This window comes from Corvus hawaiiensis, chromosome Z, assembly GCF_020740725.1.
Source record: "Corvus hawaiiensis isolate bCorHaw1 chromosome Z, bCorHaw1.pri.cur, whole genome shotgun sequence".
Classification (NCBI taxonomy): Eukaryota; Metazoa; Chordata; class Aves; order Passeriformes; family Corvidae; genus Corvus; species Corvus hawaiiensis.
This window is the reverse complement of record NC_063255.1, coordinates 46,765,012-46,789,048: the sequence shown is the minus strand read 5'-3', so window position 1 is coordinate 46,789,048 and position 24,037 is coordinate 46,765,012. Positions and strand designations below refer to the sequence as shown.

The window sequence follows — 24,037 nt, the reverse complement described above, 5'->3', positions numbered from 1 at the left end:
AGCACATACCTTAAGATTCATGGAATGAACTCTCCACTCTAGAAGAATGAAACACAAGTTACATGTTACACTTTAATTGGAAAAACACATAAAAATAGCAACTTGTAAGGCCACTCTGTGCTGTGGGTGTACAGAATTTAACACTACGAAGTCACTTGCTACTAAAGCAGGGGTGAAAATATAAAATACCTGCTTGTAATATGTCATTAACAGTTGCTTGGATTTCTGCATCTCCTCTTGGAATTTTAACCCTGGCATGTAGCTACTTCCTTGTGTGAAAAGCCTAATAGGTAGGTTTTCTTGATTCCCAGCACTTCTCTGGGGGTTCCACTCCCCAAGCTTACTTAGCTGCTGTATTTTTTCAATTATCTCATCCAGAGGATTTCCTGTTTCATTAATTAAAAGGGTCATTATTACATTTTCATATGCTGGGGGAGTAGTCTTAATCAGTCTATTTCTCACAGTAACAGACGCGGATTTCACATCAGAGGATCAGCGTCCCCAGTAAAAATTGCTGCTTTCATCCCTTCCTTCTTCATTTGCTGTATACAATCTTACAAGGTGTACCATGGACGCTCAGACCCTGGTTAATTATTTTCTGTGGGGTATTTAATACCACATCCCTGACTAGCTAAGGCTAGCAAATTAGTATCCTATGCATTAGTTCTAAATGCATTCTATTTAAAAAAAGAAAAGGGCTTAGCACCAAAAGTTTCTCCAAATCTCTTGCATCCAAAGTTACGACCAAGAGTTTGAGATCACCTAAAAAAATCATCAGCAAGGGTATCAGCAAAATCAGATCTAATATTAAGTGACAGCACAACAAAGTTCATTGGCAAGATTCACTCTACTACAGTTAAAGCACACCAAGGAAAAAACAAGCAACAACAAAGCCAAATAAAAGCCAGGCAAACAAAACAGAAACAAGCCAGGAACTACCTCTGTGTATGTGTGACAAAAGGACAGTGAGGCAAGGAATAAGAGGAATATGGCCTAAAAGTTTAGCGGCACTCAAGAGTACTCTAACTTAACTTTTACCTTAAACCTAAAAATTTAACAAAGGAACAACATTTAACTTATACCTAATTTAACTTATAGTTTACAACTTAACCTTACTTACAGGCCTAACTTACTGAGATTTCAGATTGCAGTGCGGCAGCAGCAACCACAAATGCCTGCTTCTGCAACATGTCCTTGTCTTGTTTGACTAACTGTTTTTCAAAATCTGTATTCTTTCCAACTGCAAGTTTGTATGCAAATAATAGATATCCTACCATGTGTTCAGTATGAATAAGCTGCTCTTTAGAGTATGTCTGAGGAGTTTGCACAAACTCTCCCCAATATTTCAACACCTCCATGGGGTCTTTAGCTTCCCACGGTTTGGGCCCAATACTTTCACAAGTTTCTAGCTTGTCCCACAATGTGCTCCATGGTTCCTGCATCCACTCTGGTCACTCTGCTGGTGGACCACAGCCCGAGGTTCCTTCTTATGGAATATCTCTACCAATGCACTGAGACGTGCTCACAGCAGCAGAAATAGCAAGGATGAACACTCTGTTGTACGGGTATCATCCAGCAACATCACAAACACAAAGGACTAAAGAGTTTTTTCTAACTAAATCTTCACAGCATTTGAGCTGTGTTTACAATATCCACACCATGCCACCAACATCACAAACACAAAGGACTAAAGAGTTTTTTCTAACTAAATCTTCACAGCATTTGAGCTGTGTTTACAATATCCACACCATGCCACATTAAGTGTATGACAGCAATCACACTTCAGACACAGAGAAACACTACTAAGCTCCCAAACATTACTGGGTACCTGGACTAAATCTTGACCTCCCATATGCAACACACACACATGGAACAGCATCTCTCAGGGCAGCTACGTGCTTCACGCTCTTGGTGCAGCTCCATGCTTCGCTGACTAAGCCTTGCTCCTTTCTCCCACACATACACAGAGAACAGCAGTGAAACTACGCATTTCGCTCTCTTGGTGCAACCACGCAACCAGCTGATCACAGAACAGCCTCTCCTGATGCAGCTACACCCCACTGATCAGGCTCTGTTCTTATCTCACACACAAGGAACAGCATCTCTTGGTGCACTTATGTGCCCATGCTCTTGGTGCAACCACACACCCCACTAGTGAAGCCCTGTCCGTGTTTATATCAGTTTCTCTCTTACTCACATTCAAACCTGACTTAGTTTTTCACTCACACACACTCAAAACAGTGTCAGTTTTTGCACTCTGGGCATCCCATCCTCTTTGCCAATAATGTTATGGGTTCTACAGGATGCCCATGTGCAAAAAATCTGAAACGCAATTGTGATTGCAAAGCAAATTTATTGTATTAGTTGCTGTAGCAAATCATACTGACCCCATGATTCTTGAAAAGCTGCTGAGCAGGGGAAGCAAATGGAGCATGGTGCTCAGGCGGGAGGGGCAGGTAGGCAGGGCACAATGAGGGCATCCCTTGGACTGAAATGGCACTCATTTTATCCTTCTCCTCCCTTCACCCCAGAACCAGGCCTTATATCTCCTCCTCCAGAGTGGAATTTTTCCAGTTACGATGTCATCGCACACGTGGCCAGCACGTAAGATGAGGCCACAATGGCTCACGATACCACCTCCATGCTAACACCAGCTCCATTGTGTATTGTTCCTCTTTCCCAGGTTAATGTCCCATTGATTGACCAATACGTTGTTTCTCTTAAGGGTCAAGTTCCCACCAGTTAAACAATAAGGCTTTCTGCACTGTATGTTCTTCATTATCTGGTCAACGTGCACAGCAGTGGCCCAAACATGGCAGGGCCTTAGACACGATTTCAGTCCCTGACACAACTTGTCACCAAGGAATGGTCTTAGAACGGAAAAGTCTGGGAGAGGGGGATGCGCAGGACCAGATACCTCACAAAGCACCTGCATCTCCTCTTGTGACAGTGTGGAAAGACCAGGCCTCTGTGAGTCAGTCCTGGCAGAGGTTTGCCCCCCCAGCTCAGGGTGACGGTGGCTTTTTGCCCCTGCCAGGGAGGTGTCTCAAGCCACTTGTGTCCCCACTGCTGGGGCTGCAAATCTCCTACCTCAGAACAGGGTTGAAGAGATATCATAGCTGGCACAAGGGAAAAGTTGGGATGTACCCTTAGGGTGGGTGTCCAGCTAGGACTGTGACAATCACGCCATGTACCGGTCTGGGAGCTTTGATATATACCCACTGAAGAAGTTAACTTCATATCCCTTAAAAAAAAAGGAACAAATCAGAAGTATTCTCTTCGAAGGGTGCTGTACAACAGTGCTCAATAGGATTATACAAATCAAACTGATGAATTCCATACCTTCACAGGGTTGAAGCAAACTGTGCATTAAGTCCTGGAACTGAAGTCTGCATTAGCTGATATTGTTACCAATGTCAGTGTCTTTTAAAGCCACCTCTCAATTCCCTTCACAACCAGAAAAAAAACCAGCCCTTATGTGTGAAATAACCCTACAGATCTTGCAACACTATTGCATAACCCTATATGGTGACAAAAAGTGTTCTGACTCAAAGATTCAATTCTTTAAAAGGTGTGAGGAAAACTTATGTAGTCTGTTTAGCAGTTTACACCACATTTTCAGACATGTCTAAGAACAGATATTTTATTCAGATAGAGGAATGGGTCCAAAACTGAATGATCAGAGCTGATACATACTGAAAACAGAAAGACTGCTATGGGAAATACATATAACAGAGATACCGAAAGGAAAGAGGCAGTCTGTGAACCAAGAAGTAAAACAGCTGAGATGTGCTCCTTCCTAACTACTAAAATGATGACATTTTTTTCTGTAAGAAAACAAGATAGTACAACTGGTAGAATAGTGGAAAGTTAGGAAAACAAGATGACAACTGACAGTACTGCACACTCGGAAAGCACACAGGCATCAAGCCCATCTTTGTATAGCTGCAGTGTTTAAGGCATTGTATTTAGTTTTGATGCATTATTATCATTATAGTCACTTAAATTCTGGTAGTACTTGGATACTGTGTCCTAAAATTAAGTATCTTCTGGCATTTTTTCATCACAAAAAAAGGGGGGAATGACTCAGTGATGCCTTTACTTCAATGATGAAGTTTGCCTGAGAAGCTCCTCCCTCCCTGCTTTTCCTGGCCTGCTGCTTGTCACTCTGGCCTTCCCACATTCTTACTCACTGCCATGCAGCTGTCTGGGGGCTTAAGAAATTATCCTGGTTAAGGACCAACCATTTTTTCCAATCTGAGACACAGATAATTCCAGAAACAAATCTGTTCTCCCTAATTTTTTATGTGTTTACACTTTGCCCCATCATTTTAGTGTCTGAATGCCATGTCATTTGACAAGCCTTACATATGTTCCATCTTGCCAGAATTAGGGGATGGAATTCACTAGCCATTACATCTATTATAAGGAAATCAAATATGTGGGGTGGGGGGAATAATTCCCAGTTAATGGATAGTCGCACAGGATGGCCCATGGGCACCAACACAATACAAAAAATAAATACTAATAAAAATAACATCAGTTCTTACTCATCTTTGCCACAAGAAAATAGGAAGTGGATTCAAGTGGCTACCCTGTCTGCTTAAAAAAACAGCTCTCAGGGTTAGGGTACGGTACACATTAACTATAATTGTAGCTACTGCTGAAGACAGTGGTTAGATTATCCAGCTGCCCTACTTCTCTCTCCATTCTTCTGTGCTTGCTGCTCCTCTTCCAACACTATTGGTGCTTGTTTGACCAGCTTGACCACAGAGTTAAGCTGACATAAAACCAGCCCTATCAAATAAGTAAGTGAATGGTTTTATTCTTGTTTGGCTTCCTAGACTGACTCATCTCACCACCTGACTCCTGCAGTGTGTCCCAGTTTTTGTGCAGTTTACCCCTCCAAACATGACAGTAGTTCCCTGTCTCAGATGTCAGAAAGCATCAGCATTAGCCAGAATGTGTGTGAACCTGCAAGTATTGGTTTTATTTGTTTGGGTTTGCTAGTATTTGATCTGAGGGTAATAACTTCAAGGGCAGCTATGTGATACTGATGAAGTGTTTTGTTTAATTACTTGGCACAGAGCTTCAGATGACAGACAGGACAGAAACTGAATTCCTGTAAGGTCAGAGAAGCATACTCAGCAATTTCTGCATCAAGCCTGTACCTCCTGCTTGAGCATTTCTGCACTGCTTTTCAACAAACCTCCAATTCTGGAGATGAAGAATCTCTGAGAAAGTGTGATTTCCAGTTATTAATTGGCTTTATTGTTAAAAATTCATGCCTTACTTCAAGCTTGAATTAAACTAGTTTTGACTTCCAGCCAGTGGATCTTCTTGTACTGTTGGTCCCTTGACACAGGTGTCTATTCTGTACAACTGTGGAAACCACACAAGAAAAAGCACTTTTATAAGCACTGTTATCAGTCTTAAATATTGCTGAGAAAATGTACATTCCCAAATATCTTCATACTGTCTCCATCATCTCTTCCTAAGGTCTCTAGAGAGAGCTGTCAGGGAAGACACTTTAAGCATACCCATAGAATTTGTTGCTCTGCAAAGTTCATGCAGTCATACCCCCCAAAACCTAGAATGATTTTGTTTTTCTGAGAACAACACACTCAGCTGCATATGTATTATGTGGGGGTGGGAGGGAGGCTGTGGGGTGGGGTTTAGCCATTATCTGAAGTGCTAGACAGTGGCCACAGCTAGACAAGAAACATCAGGTGATTGTGACCACAGGGTAGGAGTGATACCAAGATGTCTGTTCTTGGATGCTCAAATGATCCGTCAACCTCATCAAGCATACTTACAATCTGGGATGATTTTTCTAAGGTTTGACTGGAAGGAGCATCTGGTTTTATACCTTTCTTGCAGGTGGAAGGTAATATTCTGTTGGATCATCTGGGCATATGTCATCAAAGCAATTCCCTTACAAGGTCAGGGTGGCTTCACTGCATGTTGAGAACACAGGAATAATGAAGTCTAGGTTTGCATTGGCACCCATATAAGCCACCCTGGTTGGTGGTAAATGCTACTCCATTACAACCTCATGTATTGTGAGGGCAAAAGGGCATACTTCTGGATGCCTGCAAACCTACGACAGAAGTTTTTTTCTCATAGCATTAAACTTGCATGCACAAAAGCTACCTTCTCAGACTTAGAACTGCAAAAGATATTTGTGACATTCAGTGAGAGAACCCCATAGGAAAACCAGAAAGAAATGCTGTCAAGTGCATTTTTTATAGGTTTAGGTATCAATGAGACTTCACAAATTATTTTGCCCTTAATGCAATGTATATCAAACAGACACTGACTTGGCTCAGTGGGACCATACTATCCCAAAACCTCAGCACCCTCACACACAGGACAAGCCCCTACAGGACAGCAACATTACCCCTAACCAGATCTGAGGCTGCATAGTGCATGTGCTGCAACTCTATGAGGAGGTATGATAACTAATATAATATCTAATAACATTTTATTAAATATAATCATAAAGGAATAATCAATGTCCCCAAAGTTTCCTAGAAAGGAAAATCCTGGAATAATACCTTTCCTGGCTTTCATACTAGGTATGAATTAGTTATGAAATAATCTTCACCATCTTTAAATAATATTGTGTGCTACACAACATTAATAGCACACAGCATGATTTAAAGTTAGTAATAGTAAGGCTTAGTAAGTTTCTAAGACATTCCCAGAATTTAGTCACATGAAAAAAACCAGCTGCCCCATACAGCTGCATGCATGTGTGTCCTCACAACCAGCCATGCTGAGCCTCCTTTTGTGTATTGCTCACTAGCAGCAGCAGCTGGGATGACAATCCTTGCAGGTGTTAAGACACTGAGCAAATTTCATGTTCTGAATTTTTCAGGCCATTAACCTCCAGCTGTCTTGGCTCAGTGGGACATTCTACTACATGAAAACCTCATCACACTCACCAACAGGAGAAGGCCGACTGATGGCTGACTAGCAGCATTGTCCCTAAAGAGGTCTGAGGCTGTACAGTGCATGTGCTGCCACAAGAAAAATGTCCCTCACAGCCCAATCTTAGCAGGGAAGCTGAGTACTGCCCTCTTCCCTTCCAACTTTGTCCTTTTACAGCAGTGAAGGAAATGATTCCATGAAGAAGGGGCTAAGACCAAATCCAGTTATCTGTTTTCCATCGTGACTTGCATAATCCTTCATCCTTATAGGTACTCTTTATAGTCTTTTAGAGAACAGGGACTGTGCGAGCACTCTGCAAGCCAAAGTCATGGTATATATGTACAATCCATGACAGAACTTAACTGACTACTCCGGGCATGCTGATGACACACAGACTGCACAGCTGTGAAACACAGTGTGCCAACACTCTGTGCAAACTGCTCTTTGGTCTGCTTTTACACGTTGTACTGGAAAGTCATGCTGTCAACAAGCAGTGGACCCTTTGTGAGTGGAGGTCAAATAATGACATTTCTCCATGAAAGAGACCTGCCACAAAGTAAGCTTTATCATACTGCTACATTCAAGAGCTGTTCAACTGAAGATTATTGACTGCTAGAGATTTAACTCTGCTACAGTGACAGAAAAAGCCCTATCAGACTTAGAGTCCCTTATACTGATTCCTGTGATACACTCTGTAGCATTCTGACTTTCTGGACATTTCTTTTTGTTAACAGGTGTTTCAAACGTATCATGCAAGTTTTAATATCATAGATGGGGATTTCGTAGATGGGGATTTCAGATTTACTGATTACTTTTGTTTCTCTGTTTTGTCTGCCACATTTTCTAAAACTCCCTTCTTTTCCTGATTTAGACAATGCCTCCTCAAAATCAAAACATCTCCTTGCTGGGTACATTTCCAAGATTAGCCAGTCCTGCTAACTCCCTACCAGTTTCCTGTCAGATTGCCCATGGACTGCAACAGCATTCAGCATGAATTTGTGAGACATAATGTGCATCTGCAAAAAGTGTTCTGTTAATGATACCAGTGGGCTTAATATATGCATACTAGTAAGCAAGGTGCCTATTACCTTTCACTAGTAATCATTCCTCCAATTTCCATTTCTTGCTACCTTTTTTGATCATATTCGACCTAAACTGCAGGCTCTTCTGTGTGGGTTCTTTCCTCTATCTGTTCATTTAAGTGACAATAATAGAATTATGCAGAACGGGTCACAAAATCAGAGGTGGAGCTTCTTATCACCAAGTTTCACATAGCTAAGTACTGAGCAGGAGGGAGTGGATTTTGGCAGGCCGAAGGGAAAAACAAATGGGCTTGTCTTTGTCCTGCATTGTGATAAATCTTCCAGCCATGTAAGTGTCATCTCAAGACTGAGAACCTCAGGATGTGAAAACTAAGTGAAATGTGAGTGTAGACTATGAATCATTGGGAGCTGAGTCATCAACACAAAGAGGTCTGTAACATCAAAAATGTTTCTCTCTTCCAAAAAGGTCCTACTAAGTAAATACTTTAGTGTGAAATACTGATCCTTACTAAGAAAAACCAGATTTGCTTATAAGCATATTTGAAGCTGAAGCTCATTCACTCGTGAAGTGCACATTCCTAGCACAGCATAATGGTGCCCTGGTTTATACTCATATCTTCCAACTACCATAACAAGTATCAGTCACAGCAAGGATGTTCATCTTAACAAAGAAAAAAGGAAATTGCTTAATCAATGTAAGACTGGACAAAGCACAATAATGGATGACATGAAGGTCAGACAATGGAGTAGCTGACTTGTTTTTAAGGGTGAATTTTATCTTTGCTTTCTTATATTTCAGCATCTCTAACATCAGCTGCAGGGAGGGACATAGCTACCCTCAGAAAATTAGCATCAAAACTGAAGAAAGTCTTTGCTGGTTTGATTTTTTTTCCCAGCAGAAACACAGACTCTATGTTCCCCCTGTATTCCCGTGTTCTGTGTAGTCTTTGAGCTGTGAGTTGTGTTCTGTGTAAGCTTTGAGCTATGAGTTGCCTCTTTGCTTCTGGACACTTGCCAAAAGAAATTATAAATGGGATTACTTTGTTGCTCAGTCTTGCTCTTGTAGCTCTTAGTAAAGTGTTGAAGGTCCCAAAAGACATGTGACATTGCACATATTTCAAGGGTGTATCAATCCATCCCAAAAGAACAGAAGGAACCTTTTGACTCACTTCAGTACCTGTTGTCTTACAGGACAGCTTCAAGAATAAAAAAGACGAAGAATTTTTCCATTAAGTAAAAGTTAGATAATTGATTATTATAGTGCAAATGAAGTTCAAATTAGAAAAACAAACAAACAAAAAACCCCAACAAAATACTTCTTTGAACTTTATTTGAAACTGTGGTGTTGCCCATTAATTTCAGTTCATGGCACATACTAACAAGGAAATTTCCTTGGCTGAGTCTTGGTGCTAATGAATAACCAGTGCATGCCTCTTAACTTTTACAGCTGAGAGTCTCATTCCTGAAAAGGACACCATAGTTTTGAAATAGTTCAATAAAAAAACAGGACACAGGCATGGGATACAGCTTATTGAACAGCCTGAAGTTTTTACATTTTTCTTTCAACTGAAGTACCAAAGACCTATCCTTTCCTGTTTACTTCATGTTAGATAAACTCATAAGGGCTGTAAACACATCAGAAATCTCTGGTGTTTTACCTTGCTTCTCTCTGTTTAATTTACGAAAATACAAATTAAGCATTGTTAAGTTTGCATCACTGTACAGAAATTCTATTTTATACTTTCGCTATTCAAGCAAAAATATTCTCTCAAATAGTAATTCTCTGCTCTTGTCACCCTGCTCAGCAGATGGTAGGGAGATCTGGCTGGACGGAAATTTTAGCTGGACTTCCTCTTAGGCCACACAACACACATGATGAAAACATTCCCTACTTTTCCACTGTCACACAAAAGCTATAAGCAATGTCATATTAGTTACATAGGAATTCTGACAGTCTCAAAATATCTGACAGTGAGTGAGACACCAAGAGCATGACATGACATATCAACATTGCAGAAGACAACATGTCAAAGAGTCTTGTAACTATGCCCCTGTTCTCCCTGCAGTACTGATGGAACATGCAATTAGGCTCTGGAAATGTAACATCACCTGTGTTACGCAAAACACTTCTTACATGACTGTATCATTCTTACACCTGTACATTATGCAAGAAGCCTTCTCATTCAAATAACTTACTAATTTTATAATTTAACATTGCTGTGTGGCATTGCAGTGAAACTACACATGACGAATGAAATGGATGGACATCAGGAAGTGATGTCAGAATGGGATTATGTGTGGCATGCTGTGAGGATCCAAGCCTTGGTAGTTTTCTGATACTGAGTTTAAGGAAAGGGTGTTTGATTTTTAAGCTTCTTCCTTTATGAACTTGGCTGTTTAGACCTTCCTGAGCAAAAAATGTGCGGCAGTGTGAGCTACTGTGGACCAAGTAGGCCCAGGACAGGAGTTAGGAGTACAAGCAGGAATTACAGATGGAGCATACTAACTAAAGTCGCTCTCTCCTGCTGACTTTCTGTCAAAACAAAAATGACTCCACTACTCAAATAACAGTACAGGTGTCTCCAGATGAGAAAAAGAAATGGGCTTAGACAGTGCTACTGACACAGAACTGAAGGAGGTAAATAAGAGGACACATGAAGGCACTTAAAACATATCTGTGTAAAAATTCATCTCAGATTGAGGGCACTCCCAGCACAAAAGTTCAGATGACATATATAGCAGGGATTGAATATTCGAGTGAAACAGAAGCAAATGCTGCTTGTCACTGCTGCTTGTCACTGCAAGCACAGTCCAGTGGTATTAGGGACACATGACAAACTCTCTTTCACACAGATATTGCCACATGTGAACTTTTTGCAACTGCTACAGCTTCCAGGTGTTTCTTCCACCTTTTCCCTAAGTACAGAGTAATTACTACCTATTGGGACAGTTTCTGCATATAAGCTGTTCCAACTACATTGGTGACCCTAAGAATTTGCATCAGCTACCTTTTCCTCTTTTCCATGACTCTAGCTGTTAACATTAAATGTAATGTTTCATCAGGAAACCAGGCAAGATCACTTTAATTAATTTCTGTGGTATAAAAAATCTGACCTTACGTACTACAGCCAAGATAAGAAAGAACTCCAGCATGGAGCATTAATTACCCTTGGAAGGTCTCACTACACCAAATAATTTGCTCAAATACATTCATAAACTGAAACTTGACTTAAAAACATTTTGCAATAACTATGACACTTTTGATCCATGATCCTGAAAGTATTTAATGTTGTAATACATTACTCAAAGTCAGGGTTGGATAAGAATAAGAACTGGCATCAGAAGTGAGAAGACGGCACACAACAGGTAAGGCAAAGCACACTGAATGTTTTTAGTTTTATCTCTGTTTCTTAGGTAACTAACATCTTCAAAATTGCCAGTCCCCGGAGTATATTAGACAGTTTGTGTTAATAAAAGCTTGTGGCTACCATCAGTAACATACATTTTAGAAGAACTGGATCTTTTCCTTAAATCAATCTATCCCTGCTATGAAGTACCCATAGATTCGATTTTCTGTGTGATAATCTTTTTTTTCCCCTCAAAAAAAACCCCCTTGTCATTAGGTTTTACAGATCATCATAAAGAGAATGCACTGATGCTTACAAACATTTACTAAAGACCATATTTTGGAAAATATTTTATTCAACAATGCTTATAATGTCAGCAATATAACACTTTGGTAAACAATGGACAATGGTTTTTCAGTAGTTAATCTTTTATGGCATTTTAATGCCAGTTCAAAACAAAGCTTTTCTCTCTGGTCCATCAGGTGTGGAAGATGAAACCAAACAGAAGAATAAAGTCTGGATACCAAGTAAAAATGCCCAGAGACTCACATATGTTTTGAAACATGAGATGTAGCTTCCAAAATCCAGCCCGGTCTCATGCCTCTTCCAACAGCTACCAATATTCATTGCTTCTGCTGAGGGAGTAAATAGATAATACCTGTTGGTGTGGCAAAACCTAATGAACGGCGAAAAGTGAAGGGGAAAAAAATAGTCATTATTGGTCCATGTGAGGCTTTCTGACCATCATGCTGCCTTTCAACACCACAAGCTGTTTGAGAGATAGTTAAAAAATTGCAGCAGGAATAGTATCAGCACAGTCCTAAGGCAGACATCTTGAAATCTCCTGAACTCAGGTAAGTTCTGAGATTGATCATTATGTCAAAGATTCTGTCTAGTTAGAAAAACTGAGCTCTCCTTGGAGCTACCACTGCTGTTGCAAAGCCTTGAAATATTTAATTGCAGAGCTGTACTCATTCTAGCTCTTAAAAAACGTGTGTTTCAGAGCTTATTTTCTTAGAGGCCCTTCTCTACACCAGATATCAGTGCATTCCAAATACCCATTAGTGTGTTATCTGATGTATTATGTCACAGCCTTGCAAAAAACCTGCATTTGTTTTGGACTATAATGTCCAAGAAGCTGTCAACACCTAACATTCTGGAAGTGTTCAGTGAACAGTTAAGCTTATATAAAAAGAATTCACAACCAGCTGTTAGTCTTGTGAGATCATGATGTCACTCCCTGCTCACTGCCCACTGTAGTACAGACTGGAACACTTACCTCATATACAAAGAATTTCTCATTGCAGATTCTCACTTCCTTAGACCCTCCAGCTAGGAGTATTTATTCAAGACCCTCCATTCTAACAATCACAGGGGGCTGCTGATTCCTCTGTCAGAGGGAAAGACCAATTTCATTTTGTTCTTTTTTCTCATTATTTTCTGAAGTGATTGACAGAAAGAGCAAGCCATTCTTCCAGCAGCAGAGATGAAATTAGTCAATGGTCAGACTCGTTCCCCTGCTCTGCCATTTGTAAGCCCCATTTGTAAGCACAGTAGAAACTTCTGAGATAGTATCTGAACTACAGTCCTGTCATTAAGCTGGTAGTTAACTGCCTTTCAGATCTGGAAGATACTACTACTTGTCAAACCTAGCATGCAGAACGTCAACAATTTGGCTTCATTTCAGCTCAGACCAGAAGATGTTGAATCACACTGTGATAAGAAAGCATCCAGAGGAATTGTCAAAAATCTCTGAAAACCCCATTTATTCAGGAAAACTGCTCCACCATAGTTACAATAGCTAAAAAAATTCAGACAGTTTCTAGGTACACCTGTCCTTCTTTTCACTCTAACGCCAGAAATATCTTCCTGTAGTTCCTGCATGAAAGAACTACTCTCTCTTCTCTATTATTTAGTGCCTATCAATGTCATTCAAGCCATTAAGAACAGGCTACAACAATGTATTCTCCCTGTTCAGGAGACTAACAAAAACTTCACCTCATGAGATATAATGCTTCCTACCACTGTCAGCATCTCCTTGTTTCTGTTACAGTTTTATGTCCTGATTAATGTAGTTTGCCAGGTATAACTGAAGTGCCATTGTGAAAAATTACCAAACAGCAGCCTAAGTCCAGATATGTGGAGACACAAATCATATTACTGTGTATTTACCACAGTTATTTTTCATTTTATGTGCAAAAATGTTCAGTAGCAAAAACCTCCATATTTTAACCCGTATGTAAGCCTCACAAGTAAAAAAGCATCATATGTCACTCAAGCAAACAGATTTTTACTAAACTTTTACATTAGAATGCAACACTTGATAAGCTGAGCCTCACAGATTTGCCTTAGCATCTGAGGTATCAGGCTACCTCAGTCTACAAATACATCACAAATTATTTGACTTAACAAATTATAATTTCAACTATATTATTCAAAATTTATTTATTTGCTATTTATTAAAAAAACCCAGCCACATCAGCAATTAATACTGTGACCAGTGCTGAAGCACTTCGCTTCTCCGTGCCCAAATCCCAGGACACTTTGTTCAAGATGACTGCCCAAGATGTTAGAGCAGTTTTATTCAGCCATAGACCTATCCCGGAGAGAACTATTCAAGCCATTTACAAATACTTACTGAAGTCAAGAGAATAAAAAACTGCAGCTTATCAGCAACCTCATGTCAGTATTTTGAATAGCCTGACTGTTGCCTTTTTTTATTAAGAATTTAATTAATAACTAAATTTTCACAGTTCTGGATACATAGGAGAAAAACAAACATAAATGCCTCAGATCCATCATCAAATGAGCTCACAGAAAATAACGACCACTACAAATACATAGCAAGTGCAGAAAATATGCATGAAACAATGCCTGAGAGCCTTGGTTGGCGTAATAAGCACACTGAGACTTGGAAAACTGTCTGCAGCAAAGAGAACACAGATTGTACTGACTACCACCCAATAACACAAGCAAATTTTGTGTTCATCTTTGTTCCTTCCGCAGTTTTCTGTTTGGTTTCCTCCACCTATACACAATACCTAGTTTCAGACAATTCTTGTTAGATTTGGTATATCACTAACGACATTTGGACCTCTGTATTTCACAGCATTGTAATCTTACTATAATTCACAAATTCTATAAAACTTCAAAATACAGTCCCTGCTTTCCTCCTGTTGCCTTGGCTGTATGTTGTAGTAAGATCTCACCAACATACACATAGTATGGTGTTCCTTCTACCTCTTCAGCCACTCTGCTGTCAGCATGTTGCCTCCTTTCTCTTTTCAACCCTTCACCTTTCCTCTACTGGCAGCATGGGTGAAAGATGAGCTGTTTTTCAGAAGGTATGGATGTCCCATCCCTGGAAGTGTTCAAGGCCAGGTTGGATGGGGCTTTGAGCAACCTAGTCTAGCGGAAGTCAGATATGCCCATAGCAGGGCGGTGGACTAGAGAATCTTCTAAGGTTGGACTGGAGGATCTTTAAGGTCACAAACCATTCTGTGACTCTCTGCTGCAGGTATCACAAAGTCCTGCAACATGAATTCTCCACTCACACATCACAGTGGAGCAAGCTCCAACTGAGCTTGCAGAGGAAATGTTAAACATATAGAGTTTCCCACCAATGATCCAGATGAAGTGATGGCTTGTGTTATTAAGCATTGGGGGCAGGTAGTCTACTGATCAGGACTGAGAGCTGCAGCATTTAATGGACAACAGTATTTCAGATTTGTGTCTCTATGTGAGGTGCTGCCCTTAAGCATTATATGTTTGCATTATGTATTTCCATTAGGTAGCATATATTTTGCCATAACTTGGCAAAAGTTTCAGAAGCTGCTTTGAAGACAGCATAGATAGCAACAGCAGCATGACAACAGCAACCCAATGCAGTAAGGAAGACATGGATGTTGAGTTCTTTTTAATGTCAGATGCTCACTGCAGAATGGTGTTTCTAGGCCAGAAATGCAACCCAGGATTGCTGGGAGTAATCCACCCAACTTTACACTTTGCACATGTCTGAGTTCAGAGAGAGGCTTGATAGCTAAGGGAAGAGTAATGCCCGTCCCCAGTCTGAGCAATGAAATACACTGAGCAGACCTCCAGGCACTGAAATACAGAGCACCTATACTGACTGCAAGGAGCCTGACACTAAACACCTTGAATTAAACAATGTGTGTTTCTCCCTGGTGATTAAAAACACACATCACCATTGAAAGGTCAAAATTTTTACAAGCTTCCTACCTGTGCAGAACAGAAGGGACTTGCTATTCCTGTTCAGATTTAGACTCAGGTCACCATAATTAACTGTCCCAGGAATTGTTCGATTCGTCAAATATTGCTGCAGTTGTCTCAGACAGGTAAGTGTAAGGGTATGTCGTGTTTCTTTTTACTTATTGACCTATACATTTACGACAAAAAAATTACTTTTTTCCCCCCTAAGAGAAATGCTAATCTTTTGTCATCATATTCCTACCAGCAATGCTTAAAATGTCCTATAAAACAACACATACTGAATAAGCAGTCAGTAGAAATCATAACAACGACTACACTGCATCTTTTTCTAAGTCACTGAAAACATACAAGGTTGGTATGCTTCAGACACCAGAATGAGAGGTATCATAGTTAAGACTACTCCTTCTCTGTGATAAATGAACTAAGAAATTTGAATTGAAAGAATTGCATTCGTACCTTCTCTCTTAGCAACGAATGCTTCAGCCTGGCTAGGGTTCTGACTGTCTGAAAACTTGTTTACTATCAGACCTCCAAACTAGACAGAAGTGGAAGATCAGCAGAAAGATCTGTTGTATTAGTCACAGCATGTCCTAGCACACAAGCAGTTTGGGACAGTAGTGAGAATTCTAAAGAAATTTTTATAGCAACTGATATTTTGGCTTTGATATGACTGCAATACTGTCAGATCTCAAAATTAATTTGTGCACTTAAAAGAAGATAGTATTGTACTGAGCTCTTGTAAACTGCTGGTTCAAATGTCTTCTCCCACTATTGTCTACAGTTTTGATCAGGATGGTCAGATGAGGAGTGCCATGGGGAAAATCCTCTCTCAAACATAAAAATTAAGAGCCCTCACAAAATTATGACAAGGTTGGCAATGCCCATATAACCTGCCTGAAATGCTGATGCTTCTGCAGCACTTCCAGTGTAGTAATTCTGGATGTGCATGCCTATGGAGTTGCAAGAAAAAACAAGCCCATAAATTAGGGCTAAGCTCTTTCTAAGGCTATATACAAGTTACTACTCAGCACTCAATGCCTTTCTTTTCTAAAGTTTATAGCATCCTTGCAAGCCGTCACATAAAAAACTGTACGCGTGCTGTTGCCACACATCTAAAATGAAACCAGTGGTCCATGAGCCACATTCAGGAAAGAGGAGAACAATCACTATTTTCACACTTACGTATTTATGGTAACAATATACACTTCAGAATTGCCCTTCAGCTCTAAGACTTAAATTGATAATACACTCAGTAAGTACCATCTCTGTACGGCAGGAGAATTAAATTAGACTTAGACAGAAAAAAGATCTGTGAAGACAGAGCATAAAAATATGTATCACAGGTTCCACGCTTCATAAAACAAGAGATTAAAAGCCTATTAAACAGAAATTAGTGTCAAGGAGAGAGAATGCCCTGACCATCTTATCAATGATCATCACTGGTCATCACTGAACCTTGGAAGAGGCAATGATGACACTCTTGATATCTTGTTTAGTGTTTCATTAGTTAAGACTTGTCAACAAACTGATACATTTCCTCAATAGCCACTCATATCTATCATATTTTTAACAGTTTAATCTGCCCCTCCCCTCTGACTTCACTGAGAAACACTAAAACCAATATAGCTATTTTGCCTCGTACTTTTCAGTGAAACTATGCTCAAATGCTAAGTCTCAGTTAGCCAAAAGGTAGATATTCTCCAAGGAAGTGTTTTATGCTTTCATAAATTTCTATAGCTAGCATACCTGTGGCGAAGTATTATACTACCTTATCCCACCACAGAATGTCTTAGACCAATTTACAAAATGAACAATAGCAAAGCTCTAATCTCAAAGATACCATGGGATAAAAACATCTCGCTCATGTTATTTAAGTTTTTATGTGTCTCCAGGGCTGTCTATGGCTAGCACATCTTCATGAGGTCACTTTTAAATGGGTTTCCTCCACAACACAAATGGCCCAGGACTGGAGTCACCTTCTAGCGTCACTCACTATGATGCCTACTCTGGTTTGTATAACATACGGTTTACAAATGTGTTTCAAAAAGCATGCTTAATATTACAATGGTATTACTCATTTACTTGAACTTCTTTCAGGGCTTAGTTGAGGTACATGTGACAGAAGTATTCTTCATACCAAAAAAAAAAAGGTAAAAACCTGATACTTCCTTCTCAGGATTTGCAAAAACAATGCACAAATCTTTAGTGCCATATGCCAACAACTACATACCATACATACATGGTTATTCTAGGAAGATGGCATGATAATTTGCAGTATTTGGGAACTGCTAAACAAAAACATTTAATTTCACAAAATTTCTGTGGCAGCATAATCATTTAGTCTTCACAAACTTCCTTTTTATTTTCCCTTAAAAGCAAGTAAATAAAACAGCAAAGAAAATACATCAAAATTCCATTAAAGCATTGCACTTTTATTTCAGGGGCTATCACTAAAGACAATTCCCCTTATGAGATTTTTCCATTCTGACAAATGTGCTTTTTCTTTGGGCTGATACAAAGACCCCTTGCATGGAGATACCTGGAGATCTGAAACCCTTCATTTTCAGTCCCTATGGGATTTTTCTGCCTACACTTTGCTCTTGCAAGAGGAAGCCTAGATGTGTGACAATGACAGCCCCTAGTGGAGCTCAATTATATCCACAGCAGCCTTTCACAAAACCTCTTCCACAACCACTGCTGGATTTGCAATACATGGAAGTGCATTTTTCTACAAACGTTGATGAATGAATATGGCCATGTTTCTTCATTTTTCATGCACTCTAGCTAGAAATTAACTATGTGCCCTGTTTCATCAAGTTTTTTATTTTTCTCTCATCACCATTTCTTGACTTAGCAATTATATTTTCCAGTTACTTTTTTTCTGAAATGAAAGTCAGCATAAGGTTTTATTGCTTTTATCATTACACTAATTCACAAGTGAAAAAAAAATCTATTTATTCTTTGCTCTCACTGGAAGTGTCACAGCATTACTTACTGGCAGACACTTACTCAGATGCTCTGAGATAGTTTCTAGATAACTGAAGGGGAATTAGAGCCTTTGACAGCAAGCGCAGCTCTTGCCTGGTCGTGGAAGCCTCCATTTCTCATCCAGCTGAGTCTCCTTGCCCTGCTCTGGTGGTAGGACACACGCTGTCTCTCAGAGACTGATGGTCTTCTCCTTGAGTCTGTCCCCCAAGAAGAGAGCTCAGCAACCTCGTGTCTGCAGTAGGGTTTGCTCCCAGAGAAAAGGACCCAAGTCAGTGTCAGAGTTTGGCAGGTGGAAGAGGGGCTGTGGATGCATTGCTCGTACAGGGCGAGGAGATGGTCTCTCCAGTGCTTCACCTCCCTGAGAGCATCCCTGTGTCCCTACAGGCTACCACATGTGGAGCACATCTCCAGGCTGCATCAGGTTTTTGGGCAGGGCTGCTCCACATCCAGGCTCATGTAGCACAGCTGGAGAGCTAGGTGAGCCCTATCATCTGCTGAGTGGGGCATCACAGGTAAACCAGGGGGAGGAGAAGGAGCCATGTTTGCCTTAAATAGCACCAGGGTGACTGGGCAGAGAGGAGAGATATCACAGTCTAGAGATGTCTACAGTCTCCAGGTGCTGCTGTGGGAGTTCTAATCCTGGGGCAGCACACGGACATTCTTTTGGGTGCTAGGCAGGTCCAGACAGGGGAGCTGGAGTGGACACAGCAAAGGCAGTTTCTAGAGCTTCTCCAGCAGTGACACCAGGAGGACCTGGATCTCCTCATACACACCCATAGGTAGCATGCTTTGGCCTGTGCTCCCCTCCTCTGTAAGGTCCTTGCCTACACCTCTGTTCATTTTCTCTGGGGTGGAAGTGCTGGGGTGCTTCCCCAGTCCATCCTTGGGGTAGGCAGGCACAGAAGCCACATCAGCGTTGCCCTGATGGGGGCAAGAACAGCCCCACAGGTAAGCCAGGGTCCAACTCTGAGTGGAGGAGGAGGAGGGGCCAGTCCCACTGCCAGAACATCCCCAGAGTGCTGGGTATGGCCATGAAAGCAACACTTTTTTCCTGCTGTGACCTCTTGGGTAGGAGCCAGATGAAGGTGGTAGAGGACACTGATGGGCAGCAGGAGGTAGGCCTGTGGGACGAGAAGGAGCAGTTGGCAGCTCAGCCCCTATTGCAGAGCCAGGATGCAACATAGCTGCATCCCAGGAGCAGGATGCCTTGCTGCTTAAAGGTACATTTCATCAAAATGGGTTTCATTCCAATGGGACCTATGGATATTGTCTCTGAGACATTAGACAAGTACAATCACAGTGTAGACTCTCAGCTCTGCTAATAAGTTCATTAGAACAAGTCAGTCCAGCTGAGTCTGGCAAAGCTGTCTCCCTACTTCACAAAAGTGTCTTGGGAATGAGCAGAGGGTGGTGATAACATACACATGCAGTTTTCCATGCATGGAGTTTGGACAAGAGAGGGCATTATCCCACCTCACGTCGATACCATCTTGCTACTGCCTCTTCCAGAGCAGAGGGACATAGAGGAGGAATGGAGCTGATTCCAGGAGGTGATTGCAAAACTGAGGCTGAGCAAGCAGATTCAGCTGCTGAAGCAGATGCACCCACACTATGTTGTCTGCCTGAATCAGCTCTCCTGTGTGGGTATGTGGCATGTGTCTTGCCCACTGGAGGTCCCTGGCCTGGAGCCTGTGAATGGCATCTGTCACTCCTCTGTGTCCAAACCCAGGAGCACTGAAGGGCAATGGTGGAGCAAGTCAAAGCAGAATCGCAGCAGCACTCATTGGAGGAGCACTGACCATGCAGCAGCTTTCCACAAAAGTAAGAAGAGCTGGAGAGGGCAAAGCGGAGGTGGGGCAGATGTTTTTTGTATGTGCTGTGAGTCTGAGCAGTGGTGTGTGATGAAGGAAAGAGCTGAGTGCTGGGCTGCAGACATCTTCATCTGCCCGCTGCCTCCTTCATCCCACTCCCTTGCATGGGGAATTGCGATCCAACAGACCCTCTGGCGCACAAGTGACAAAGGCTGCTGTGTATGTGCATAAGCGTCCTTGTTCTCAAGGAAGCAGAGCTCTCCACACAGGGTGCTGGTGAAGTGCCATGGGCTGGAAACAGCCTCTTGATGTTGCTTGGGGTTTAGTTACAGTGATGGGTGAAAGGAGAAAAAGCCTACAGAACACGGGACTTAGGGCATCCTCTTCGCTTCTCTTGCAATGCTCTCCAGAGTGCTTTGCTGGAGGAGCACAAGTTGATGGTGCAGAAGTTCTTGGAGGAGTGAGGGAAGCTGGTGGTCACATGGGCTGAATTTCACACCCAGGAGTGGCTGCTGAAGGAGTGGCATGAAATGGAACAATCTCAGCAGATGGGCTCCAACATGATGAAATTCCACTGCAGTGGAGCCCCTTCCTGTGGCCTCAAGCACAGCCTGGCAGGCTCAGGGATGGATCCTGCACACAGGGGAGAGCACTGCCTTCAGGTATTTAAGAGGCATCACTTGGGATGGTGAAAACCAGGCTGTTCCAGGCATGGCCTCCACCAGCCTGTCTTAGATGTCACCTGTCTCTCTCCTGTGCCTGTGAAGAGTTTTGGGCAGCCAGAGCAGGCAAAGATGCCTCTGATGTATCTCTAGTGAGGTGAAACCCCCAAGGTGGGCTAAGAAAAACCTCCCTGTGCCTTGGGAATGTGTCCAAAGTCAGTTCTACTCCTGCCTGGGACTGCCCAGAGCGGATATGTGGCATAGACATTGCAGCAGAGCTGCCTTTTAAAGGGCTATCAGGATGGAAAATAACCATCCAGGCTGAGTTTTTCTGCTGCTGACAAACTGTCAGGCCTTGAGCTTGTTTTAGGGTGTGGAAAATGGTGAGAGGCTCCATCCTTTCAGTGAAGGAGTGTGTGTGTGTCTGTACAATTGTAGCTCTGCCAGCCCTGGCCCCCCACCCACTGTTCCAAGTACCTGGTGGTGTTGCTCTGCACCCCAAACTGGCCCACCATGAGAAGTTCAGCAGGAGCAGATCGCGTTCATGACTTGGGAAGACATAAGTGAGACAGTGTCCAAGACAGGGCAGGTAATGCATTGGTTTCCCCCATGCCCATCTTAGGAGCAGGCAGGGCTGAAGTTGTGGGGCTGTGAGCTGAGAGCCAAGGAGGAGTAGCTGGAAATGGACAGGGATCAGAGGGATGAGTCCTGGCATGAGCTGATGCAGTAGAAGGAGGTGAACAGGGCAAAGCATCTAGCAGCGGGAGGAGGACATTCAGAGCATGACTGAGGTAAGCAGAGCGTCTGCTCTGCAATTCATACATGTACAGAGGCCATGACCATAGCTGCGGCTTCACGCCTCTCCTGAAGTTGTGAACACTAATCCTGACCCTGAAGGGAAATAAGGGGATGCAGAAATGTGCCTTGCCACAGGGCAGCAAGAGTCCCTGTCCCCTGCCTCACCAGCCACTCTGTCTTGCAGCACTTATCCCAGGAAGGGGAGCAAGCCCTGCAGGAAGCATGCAGGATGGAGTCTGAACACGAGGAAGGCTGCAGGCCATGCAGTGGCACTGTAGGAACTGAGGTGGCACAAAGAGCATCTGCACCAGGCAAATAGCCCCTCACCTTTCCTCCTCAGCCTGGGGCCTCTGTGCCAAGGGCCTGAACCTTTGCCAACAGCTACTCTTTCTCCTGGGGATGGGGTAGGATGATCTAAGCATAGGTAAAACATGAATTTCTCTATATTCCAACTGGAGAGGATCACTTCTGAAGTATTGTAACTCGAAGTTTGTGGGTTTTGTATTGTGCCTACTTGGCCTAACAATTCATCTCCTAATTCATAGAGAGCAGAATAGAAATATATTATAAATATAAAAATACCAAGAAAACCATAAATTACTGGCTTTTGGAATTTTCATAGGAACAACTGTCTAGGAAACACTGGCCATATGCCTGTGACTGAGCTAAACCCATCCTCACAGTTTAAAAAATTAAAAATAATTTCATAGCAGTAAAAAAAGCATCTGTCATACGCTTTTTACTTAACTTTTTCACTCACTGGAATGTACAAATACTGATGGGATTCCTGGAACCAGCGTGAAAAGTGTAAGTTTTGTTTTCCACAGGGAAAACCTACCCTCATCTGGAACTCAACCTGCAATGAGTTCTCAGAGGAGATGCATTTTTCCAGATTCCTCAAAATATTATAGCAACTGGCTGAGTGCACCTGCTGCAGCATTGGCAAGGGTTTTCGCACTTCTGATGTGTTCTCTGTGGGTATCCACATCTACAGTAAAAGGAGGAGAAGACAGGGACAGATAGTAAAATGGCTTTGTGGTGCCAACGACGGTAAGGTGTCACTTCAGCAAGCAGAATTGTCTGGCCTAGTTACGGGCTGGGATGTGTGTAGAGCTGAATGCTGTGAGGTAGGGGAGGGGAGATGGGGCCTTTGCACAGCTACTCCTGAAATTTTTGTCGTTCCAGCGATTAGTCAAGAGTCTGGGCACTGCAGAAATCTGACACCGAACTGCCTTCTGAGAAACACAACGATTTGTTCAACAGACAGCAGCTTGTGAGAGCAATTTAGGCAGCCATTAAAAGCAAAATTTAAAAAAAAAATTAAGTATAATCTCGTTCTATTTCTGTTCCGCAAGTAACAGGAGCAAGTCAGCCTTTTCAGATACTACCCCTTTAAAAACTAACCCGGTCCCATTCTTTTAACTCCTTCTCCCATGCAAGCTGCTACCGGGGAAACAGAAGTTACTTAACTGCTTTTACTTACGCATTTACTGCTTTAAAAGTATTTTCAGCTTTGAAAATCATGTAAGCGTCCCAATCGGCTAACTCCTGAGGCTTCCCCCTCGCTCACGCAGCTAACGCTCAGCTCCTGACGGACGGGCGGGAGGCGGGAGCAGCGGCAGCCAGTCAGAGGGGAGAGCTCCGCAGGACAGCCAATCAGAGACGATCACTCCGGGAGACAGCCAATCAGAGGGGCGAGATCGCCGTCCCGGGCGGGCGGCGCGGAGGCGCCGCGGTGCTGAGGGAGGGGAGGCGGTGGCGCCGTGAGGGGCTGAGGTGGATTGCCGTGGTTGGTTCCTGTCCGTACGTCTGTTTAAAAACATTTGACGCTGGCAGAAGTACCTCATCCTGCATATTTCGCTTACTGAAAGCGATGTTCTCTCGAGTCCTTGGAGAATGAAACAGGGTCATATCCTTTTACGGATGGATGGGTTTTTTTTGTTTTTCCTTAAAAAACTTGGAAGAATTCCTTGTAGCCCCACGGAGTAGTATTTGTAGGTCCCACTTTTTCAGTTTTAAACTGGAAAGTTGGGACGTACCCGGATGTGGTGGTTTTGGTGTTTACTGATTGACACCCCCTTTAAAAACTAGTGGTGCCTGGAGTGTCTGCTGGGCAGTTGACCACTTCTAGCTGTGTTAATTCAAATTCTATCACTGAGAGTAATAGTTGCAATTCTACAGGTGATACACATCAGTTCTGCTAAGGTGCAGTTCTATCCACCGCT

General features: G+C 42.3%; 1 protein-coding gene across 3 annotated transcripts in view; it reads right to left on the bottom strand.

Moving 5' to 3' along the window:
- LOC125319800 overlaps window positions 1-23,397 on the bottom strand; it is a 56,751-nt gene extending 33,354 nt beyond the window's left edge. For 2 of the 3 annotated variants that reach the window (XR_007200894.1, XM_048291376.1), the window contains exon 1: window positions 23,296-23,397. Coding sequence is in view for 1 of the 3 variants with exons in the window: in XM_048291376.1 (XP_048147333.1) it covers window positions 23,296-23,336 (41 nt within the window). In the remaining 2 variants the exon portion in view is untranslated. Of the gene's footprint in view, window positions 1-9; window positions 1,661-23,295 lie in introns of those variants that run through there. The other variant, XR_007200895.1, reaches the window with a different exon arrangement.
- Window positions 23,398-24,037: the final 640 nt, after the last annotated feature.